The sequence below is a fragment of the Atta colombica genome, unplaced genomic scaffold (assembly GCF_001594045.1).
Source record: "Atta colombica isolate Treedump-2 unplaced genomic scaffold, Acol1.0 scaffold22, whole genome shotgun sequence".
Taxonomy (NCBI): Eukaryota; Metazoa; Arthropoda; class Insecta; order Hymenoptera; family Formicidae; genus Atta; species Atta colombica.
Genome location: NW_017259316.1, coordinates 586,674 through 595,891, shown reverse-complemented (window position 1 = coordinate 595,891; position 9,218 = coordinate 586,674). Strand labels below are relative to the sequence as shown.

General features: G+C 32.3%; 1 protein-coding gene across 1 annotated transcript in view; it reads left to right on the top strand.

The window, feature by feature from the left end:
• Positions 1 to 6,992, top strand: part of LOC108687879 (adenylate cyclase type 10-like) — a 16,788-nt gene extending 9,796 nt beyond the window's left edge. Inside the window, exons 15-25 of the mRNA XM_018193894.1 lie at positions 66 to 280; positions 477 to 638; positions 3,462 to 3,577; positions 3,684 to 3,998; positions 4,079 to 4,218; positions 4,393 to 4,682; positions 4,845 to 5,040; positions 5,116 to 5,255; positions 6,355 to 6,466; positions 6,646 to 6,784; positions 6,849 to 6,992. Coding sequence (XP_018049383.1) covers positions 66 to 280; positions 477 to 638; positions 3,462 to 3,577; positions 3,684 to 3,998; positions 4,079 to 4,218; positions 4,393 to 4,682; positions 4,845 to 5,040; positions 5,116 to 5,255; positions 6,355 to 6,466; positions 6,646 to 6,784; positions 6,849 to 6,992 — 1,969 coding nt within the window. The remainder of the gene's footprint in view (positions 1 to 65; positions 281 to 476; positions 639 to 3,461; positions 3,578 to 3,683; positions 3,999 to 4,078; positions 4,219 to 4,392; positions 4,683 to 4,844; positions 5,041 to 5,115; positions 5,256 to 6,354; positions 6,467 to 6,645; positions 6,785 to 6,848) is intronic.
• The last annotated feature ends 2,226 nt before the right edge of the window (positions 6,993 to 9,218 follow it).

The window sequence follows — 9,218 nt, the reverse complement described above, 5'->3', positions numbered from 1 at the left end:
TGTAGGATTTAAGATTCAAATATTAATAAAATCGATTGTGTCTTTTTATATTTTTATATATAAAGATCACTCACAGAAAATCACAAAATGGAATTACATAGCAAGGCATTAAAATATCTTCGGCAACATACTAAACGATGTATAGCTTGTGGCGAGATACAATTTGCAAGATTATTAGGAAAAACGGCTGTGCAGGAAATTAAAAAAACAAAACTAATTGACCTTAATGAGGTACATCAACTTGAAGAAACAACTTATGTCAAAGAAGAGGCAAAAAACGGTATTTTATCCGAAATCAGTTTTGAATCCAGCATGGATTAGGCATTATACATATAATTAAGCTTTTATTATAGATATGCAGCAATTTTGAAATAAATGAAAAACTTTTATATTATATTGTTGTAATTATATGTATAATATAAAGAATTAAAAATTACAATAATTTTATAATAATCTAAAGAAAATATTATTACAAGATATGCAAAAGGCAGCAGAAAGGACACCGATTCGTTTTAACATCTTTCAAAAAGTCAGAAAACTTACCAAGACCTTCTCTAACGTCGACTTCGCCAACTGTCAATGCCATCTTATCTTAATGACTATCTATGCTCAGATGTTAGAACATTGTCAAGGAATCGGTGAGTCAATCAATATTGTGCAACGACTATTATACATATTGTCCTTTTGGAAGGTTTTATTTCTCGGGATTGTTCGGATAGATGATGAAGGAAAGTGAAGAATGTTTTAAAGGACGCTTAGACTTTATCTCACAGGTATACGCGCAGAGGCACACTTTTTATCGCTCCGGAATATGAGTCAATATCTTGAAGGGACGCTATTGAATATCAATCATATTTTAAATATTTTGAGTCAAGGAACTTAATCCTTATTCAGGAGACCACGTGTGATTTCTGAAAAACAATGGGAGTGAGAAAGAAAAACGAAGTCTTATGATTCTAAAATAAATAGAAATTGATGCACGTCATATTAACAATATTATAGTTTATTATTAAACAATTTTTGATGTATTACAATATTTGCAATGATTACGCCAAATACTATCATTTTAACGTGATTAAAATTAATCTAAAGTTTATCCTTATAAAGATGTAGAAAAAATAATACTTAACAGAAAATTGTTCGATTTTATAATAAGCACTTTATGAAGTTGATGAAAAAATTGTACACGATAAAAAAAATGTTACAGTTTGAAATGCGTACTGTGGAGATAGAATACTAAATTATTTACAAATATACAATTATTTATTCATATTGTGTTTATAATAATAATAATTGTTATTAATATTATTGTTATTAATATTATTATTACTACGATATATTATCATATTAGGATCAACAAATTCGAAAAATTATGGGCAAGTATGAATCTGTGCATTTGAAAAAATAGGCGATAAATTTTTAATAATCAATTTCATTAACCGTGACGGAAAGAAAGTTGTAAAAGAAATCTACACGAGATATGGATGAGGTGATCGCGAAAGGAATACCCGGATGTCAACATTGGGTGGCTGTCCAGTTACATCAGTTTGAATTTTGTTTGGATCAAAATAATCAGGGCCGATGACATAGACATCTGGTAGAAGAGATTCTGTTGCGCGGAAAAATCTATCAATTAGTGACTAAAAAGAATCATCAGGGTGGATGAAATATTCATTGCGGAGGAGGAGGAGGAAGATCGGGAAATTCTTCCAGAATTTTCATGCTCGAAGTTGAGTTAGTAGGTGATTGTGGGCGAGATAACGGGGGATAAACTAGATAGAAGAGTTAGAAGGGGGATGTCTGGAATTAGAAGTGGGATATCTGAAAAGATTCGCTCCGTCAGAACGCCCAATACAAATGACGAATATCGAGGAGAAAAAAAAGGAGGAGATATCGATACATTTTGGTGAATCGATCAAACCGGAAGGGCCGACAAAGCCGATGGTGGCAAATGTGATGAAGGTTCTAGCGGAATAGGATCCTCCGCTAGGTCTACTCGACTCCGAGAATGATTTAAGATCGCGAAGTATTCCTGGTAGGCTTTGGCCAGCAGTCTGCAAGTTTTTTAAGTATGCCTGGATTCGAAGCCATCTCAGTGACGCCGAGGGCATTATTTATTCGAAGTCTCACTAAAGATTGTAATTAATTAGGCTCCCGAAGTAAATGAAAAAAAAAGAGACTTATTTTTAGATTATTGTCGGATATCGGAGTGCCATGTTATTTAAGAGGGCTTCAACGATCTGATTTTTAGTAGCAATGGTAATGGATTCGGCCTTGGAATTCGTGCACAGATGAATTCACTAACTAGTAAAGATGCGTCTTGTATTAGAGAGCGGTTTCTCTTTTTGAATGATTGCTCTGTGTTTCGTGATATCGCGATTTATATAGGTCTTTTTTTGAAAGTTCCTTAGATAAGATGTGTCTAGTTGGGAAATCGAGGAATCAGGTTAGTGGGATTTTCTTCTCCTTAAATAATTTAACTGGTCATTGGAAATTTGCCTTTAAGCTAGCTCTGCTTGCGGTTAGATTTAATTTGTTTTTATTCTTACTGGTGAAAATACATCACCTTCCTGAAAGATTTCATGGTCGCCCATTAGTGATTTTCGTTACAGAGGGAAAATGAGTTGTGAATTACCGATTTCTTTTCTTATCATCGTTTGGCTTAATTATAAACGGGAAAAAATTATCTACGTTTTATCCAACTGCTTTCGCGTTGAGCGATGAACAAATATCCTGGACTAGTTAATCGTTCTTCTTGGGAAGCAAGAAGCGTGACTCGCAGCTTTGTGCTAATTTTCCCAATATTGAAAGATGTCATTATTAAATTTATAACTCTGTCTTAAGATTACGCGTGGGATTATTATCATTGGAGCCATTGATATTGGTGTGAAATAATTAAATATTTCACCTTCTCTTGAGTATTGTATCCGCGCTATCATCCTTATTATCGCAGGGATCATTTCGCGATCCGGTTTAGCACCTTAGTACTAACGTAATTTTGATAATGATTATTTGACGATTTCCTTTTCCATTCCTTTGACATTCAAAAGGAGATTTAAGGCTTGATTTCCAATGCGTTAATACTATATAATTAATTATTATCGCAGATCATTCGATTCTAACAAACTAATTTTTAGGCCGGAAAATTTCCTCGAATTTGTGTTATCGATTTGTTCGTTCCTTACTTTATTGATCGAACGTTCGCGAAACGAAGAAATCATGGCCTATTAGACATAATAATATTTTCTAATCTCTTTAAAGACCCCCCCCCTTTTAATCTCGCACAGATCTTATGGAAAACGTCCCTCGGAAAATTTGGCTGGAATTAAAATATGTTATTGTCTTCGACATCCTGAACAAAAGTCTTTAATTTCAGTCAATTTAATCGAAGGACATTTTTCATAAGATCTGTGCTGAATTCTTTATAAATCATTATAATTTAAAACCTTATTCTATTTCAGGAAAACAAGACATAATCTTGACGGCGATTTTGGAATTTGTGGAAATCTGTTTAGCAAATAACAATGTACCTCAAGCTCGCAGACTTCTGAGTGATGCTGAAACTCTGATTCAACAAGTAAGTAAAGCGGATAAACATAGTAATAACAGGATAACATAATATAATAGGATAAAAATAGTAAAGTAGGTTTAAAAAAAGACAAATTAATGGTACTTAACGATAGATAGCCGAGTCCGATGAAGAAAATTCAATCTTCCTGTTTTATCTCACCGCAAAAATTCAGACGTTTCAAGGTAAATGTCATTTAGAAAGCGGTTTAATATCCGAAGCAAGCAAGAAACTGAAAGAGGCAATGATCAGTCTAGGCTATCATTTTCCTCGACGCAAATTCACAATTGACTTAAAGTCTATAACTCAACTCAAATTGCTAAGATGGAGATTGATCTGTCCTAAGCGTTGGAATACCGCCGACGAATTTACTATAAATTATATCGAGCAATTGGCTAATTGTTTGGCATTGATGTTTGTTGTTTTCAGAGTAAGATTCATTATTTAATAAATAAGATTCATTATTAAATTTTAAGACTCAACATAATTGTTATTAATTATAATTTAAAGGGAACAAAACATATGAAAAAACATGCACGGCTAGCGGCCATCTGGAGCTTAAACGCTGCACTAGATGCGTCAAATGATTTTTTCACACTCTGCACTTCGTTCACGAACATGATGATTATTGCCCACGTCTACCAAATCTTGTGATATAGCCCAAATTTAAAATTATTTAAAACTACCAAAAGTTCTTAAATTAATGAAATCAATTAATCAATATAATAAAACTTATTATCAATCATTTGTAGCACTATTAAGTATATTATTTTTTGTTATTGAAACAAGAACATTTGTTACATTATTTAATTATTTATGAGTAGGTCAATTGTTCCTTATTTGGAAAAAGAAGCTCTTAGTATCTGTGCAAAGAAAGGAGATTTACTTGAATTTCAAGAGCTCAAAGTCATTGCTGAACTTTATGCAGGGATATTTTTTTCACGATGGTTGAGAGGAGAAATCAACAAAGCGATCAGAATCGGCTTTATCACGTTGAGGATGGCACAAACTATGGACTCTATGTTCCTCAAATTGCTCATACTACCAAGATTAATACACTTGCTCATGATTTCATGTCGTCATTCGGAAGTCGTGACTTTGCTAAGGAAGTTAGGTAGGTTTTCCAAATCAATAAACAGACAAACTTTAATCTTAATATAATATTCTTAATGAATTTTATATATATCTTGTAAATATATCTAATAAATTGTATAAATCAAATTAATTGATATTTTAACAATACATATAAAAATATATTTGAAACTTGTATTTACAGAATTCGTATCGCGAAATTCGGATAAATCAGGTCGGACTTGGTATTACGCCATGTGTGCTGATGTGCAACTTGATACCGGTCTCACAGTCTTGTCGTTTCAAAATTGCGATAAATATTACAACCAAGAAGGAGAGACCATAATCAGTCTCCACGATCCCGAAGCGGAAAGGAGATATTTCACATCTATGTGGTTGTGGTAAATATGAAAAATTTCGCTTTATAAAAATCAAAGAAAATTAATCTTTTTTTTAAAAAATATACATTATTCAAGGTGCATCAGAATGCAGCAATGGGAAGCTGCGAAAGTTTGGAACAGCAGGAACGTGACGGCTGAGAGTACAATGGATGAGCATAAGGTGGCAGCGACAATTACTGCATTGAAGAAACTTGAGGGACTGTTAATTTTATACGGTAAAATATCTGAATATTTGAACATTATGCAAATATATATATATTATATATATATATATTTGCATAATGTTCAAATAATAATCTCAACACACATACACACACACACACACACACACACACACACACACACACACACACACACACACAGGGTGAAAAATTTCAAACGTAATGGGCCAAATATCTTAGAAAATATGGAAAATACGGAAAAATGTTTCAGATAAAAGTTGTACGGTCTGAGGGGATACAAATACTAATCAAATAAATTGTCTAAAAAAATCAACTTTTTAAGGTTTAATATCATCGCTTTTTTTTTTAATGGAATTATATAATTTTTTTATATAATATGATTCTTCTGATTATTCCGCACATAAAAGTATGTAAGTGAAGCTATCGAAAAATTAATAGTTTGCGAGATATTTTATATTTTATGTATTTTTATGTGAATTGTGTGTTGTCTACATAATTAAATGACTACAAGGCGATTGGAGGTTAAATGATGGAAAAGAAAGCAGAAAAAAAAAAAAAAGAAATAAACTTTATTAATCTTCGAAAAAGTGAAAGAAACAATTTAAAAAAAAAAGAATTTTTACATAATGAAATAAATTCATACATTCTTTTGAAAAAGGAAAATTTCAATAATAATGTAAGTGTTCGAAATGTTATCCTCTTGCATTTATGCAAGTTTGCAATATTCGTTAAAAGTTATTATGCACATTTTGTAATTTGTCTCTTGAAATTATTTGGTACGCTTCGCGTATTCTTAACATATTTTTTCTAATATAATAAATTGGAGAATTAACATAAACAATTTTTTGGATTCTGCTTCAAAAGAAAAAATCTAGGCAGGTCAGATCAAGTAATCTGGCTGGCCAAGATACTGGAATTCCTCGATTTATCTATCAGAATTTGTATTTCTATCATTTGTATCAGTATTTTATCAGAATTTGTATCTCTTCAGACCGTACAATTTTTATCTGAAACATTTTTCCGTATCTCATATTTTCCGAGATTCGGCCTATTATTTGAAATTTTTTTCTGTATATATACCTACATGTATGTATATATAATTATTATTAAAGTAAAGTCTCAATTTTTGCAGTAAGAGAGATTACTAACAGAAACATAAACGCATTGCAAACGTTTATGGAAATCAAGCACGAATTCAGACATATCAAAAGTATGATAAAAATAATAAAAATTGCAATTCCCAGGTATAAAAATATGTTTATTATTAATAATTACTTTAATTTATATATATAATTTATATTTTATTAACTCGCGTAAAATAATTTAAAGAATTATAACTCAAAATTACTTTGACAGTACATTGAAATTTTTTATTTATTATCTTCATTTAAAGAATTATTTTAAGAAATCAAAATGGTTGCAGGTATATGTTGATGAAAGCTTATTATTACATGACACAATTGCAAAAAAATGCTGCAATTAAAATGCTACAGAAAACGAAGAAATTTTGTATAAAAGTAGACAACAAAATGATTTATGCATGGGCAAATCATTGTCTGCAGGTATGTTAAAATTTTATTTCTATTATAATATCACATAATCTGGATTAAACTTTATTATATTTAGGATTGGCTAGGTGTCATATCTTTTATACACAAGGATTTGTGGATAGAAAAATCTAGGGAGCTACGTGATGAATGGGATGAAGTAAATGCCAATGATTCAAAAATGATTCCTTATACATTTCCATTACCAAAATATATGTTATGAATATCTATAATTTTAATTTAAATAATAAATATAGGGTGTCCCGTAAGTTTTAACCAATTGTTTTTGTGTAGATAGAGCGAACTAAACTGAATCAGAAAGTCCTCTATTATTTTGCAATTTTTGCAATAATTAACAAGATATTAATTACTAAAAATTGTTAAATATTGGTCTTGAATAATTTTTTACTCAAATACTATCAACTTTATAGAAAAATTGCAAAAGACAACAATCATTTATTTTCTTTTCATAAAGTTGTTAGAATTTTTTCAGAATTTTTTCAGAATTTTGTAATACTGTATTTTCTCATGAAAAAATAAGAAAATGTAGTACTAGAAAGTTGATAAAAAATTTTGAAAAAATTCTATAACATAAAATAAAGAAAAATATACAACCTCAGTGAGAAATGATATTGGAATCTACATTGCATCGATGTTGATTCAATATCGATTTCATTGTCATTTCTCACTGGGACGTGTCACAATACTGGAATATATAATACATTGATATTGTTCTGCAAATGGGTAAGTTTGAATTGGTTATCTCACCACAATCTATATAGCTATATTTATTTTGTGGCTCACCAAATACAGATTGTTTAAATGTTATTTATATTTGTTGATCATTGTGCAACGGTACATGGTATGCGTTTTGTTAATGATAATTCTTATGCCGAGTAGTTAGAAGTGGTCTGTATTAAGTGAATGGTGATCAATATAAACAAGCCAATGCTATTCGAAAGATACCTACATATCTTTCTTCTGAATTAATGAAAAACAGGGACGTTTTAGAGCTTAGATCTATTGTATGAACCAGAGATTTGAAACAGAAAAATTAAAAAATTTATATTATTAGGTGTACAATTTTGCTTCCGCCGTTTTTTTCCGAAATTCGAGGCTTTATTGTAAAAAACTGGTTATACATTTATGATTCAAAATATTGTCCATCGTTGGCCACTACTTTCTCCCATCTTTCGGGTAGCGTACAAATCCCGCGTCGAAAAAACTGGTCATCTTTTTGAGGCTATCCACGAATCGATCCAATTTTTTATTTCTTCATAAGACCGGAAGTGCTGGTCAGCCAGGCCATGTGCCATTGATCGAACCAAGTGATAGTCAGAGGGAGTAACGTCTGGAGAATACGGAGGGGGGGGTAGGACTTCCCATTTCAACGTTTCCAAGTATGTCTTGACCACTTTCGCAACATGGGGGATTGTCATGCTGCAAACTCACTTTATCGTGTCTCTTGTTGTTTTGCGGCCGTTTGTCTTTCAATGCTCAGCTCAAACGCATCAATTGCGTTCGATACCGATCACCTGTGATTGTTTCAGTCGGTTTTAACAGTTCATAATACACTACGCCGAGCTGATCCCATCAAATACAGAGCATGACCTTGGAGCCGTGAATATTCAGTTTGGCCGTCGATGTGGAAGCATGGCCGGGAACTCCCCATGATTTTCTGCGCTTGGGATTATCGTAATGAACCCATTTTTCGTCCCCAGTCACAATGCAGAAATCCCTTCCGTCTTTGCCTTTCAAGCAGCTGTTCACAAGCAAACAAACGCCGTTTAACATCTCTCGGCTTCAATTCGTACGGCACCCAATTTCCTTGCGTCTGAATCATTCCCATGGCTTTGAGGCGTTTTGAAATGGCTTGTTGAGTCACTCCCAATGATCGTGCCAATTCTTCTTGATTTTGACACGAGTCTTGCTCAAGTAATACCTCCAATTCTGCATCTTCGAAAATCTTCTTTCTTCCACCGCTATGCCGGTCTTTGACGTCAAAATCACCGTTCTTAAAGCGTTGAAATCACTCACGACACGTTCTTTCACTAATAGCGGCCTCACCATAAGTATTTGAGAACATTCGATGAGCCTCAGCCGCAGATTTCTTCATATTGAAGCAAAAAATTAAAACCTCCCGCAAATGACGAGAATTTGGCTCGTAAATTGACATTTTCAATCGAGAATAACTTTATGATGCAGACACAAATCGACTAATGTTTCTATGGGGTTATGTTGACAGATGTCCAAGTTTATTGTATGACGTCTATGATCTATTTATTTCGACCACCATTTACCGCTAAAGCCATCTATAGGAAAACGGCGGAAGCAAAGTTGTATACCTAATACTTAATTTATTTAAAAAAAAAGTAAATAATTAAATATAGAAAACGTGCGTCCACGTGTATTTTGTTGTATCAACGCTAATCATATTTTTCAAAATAAA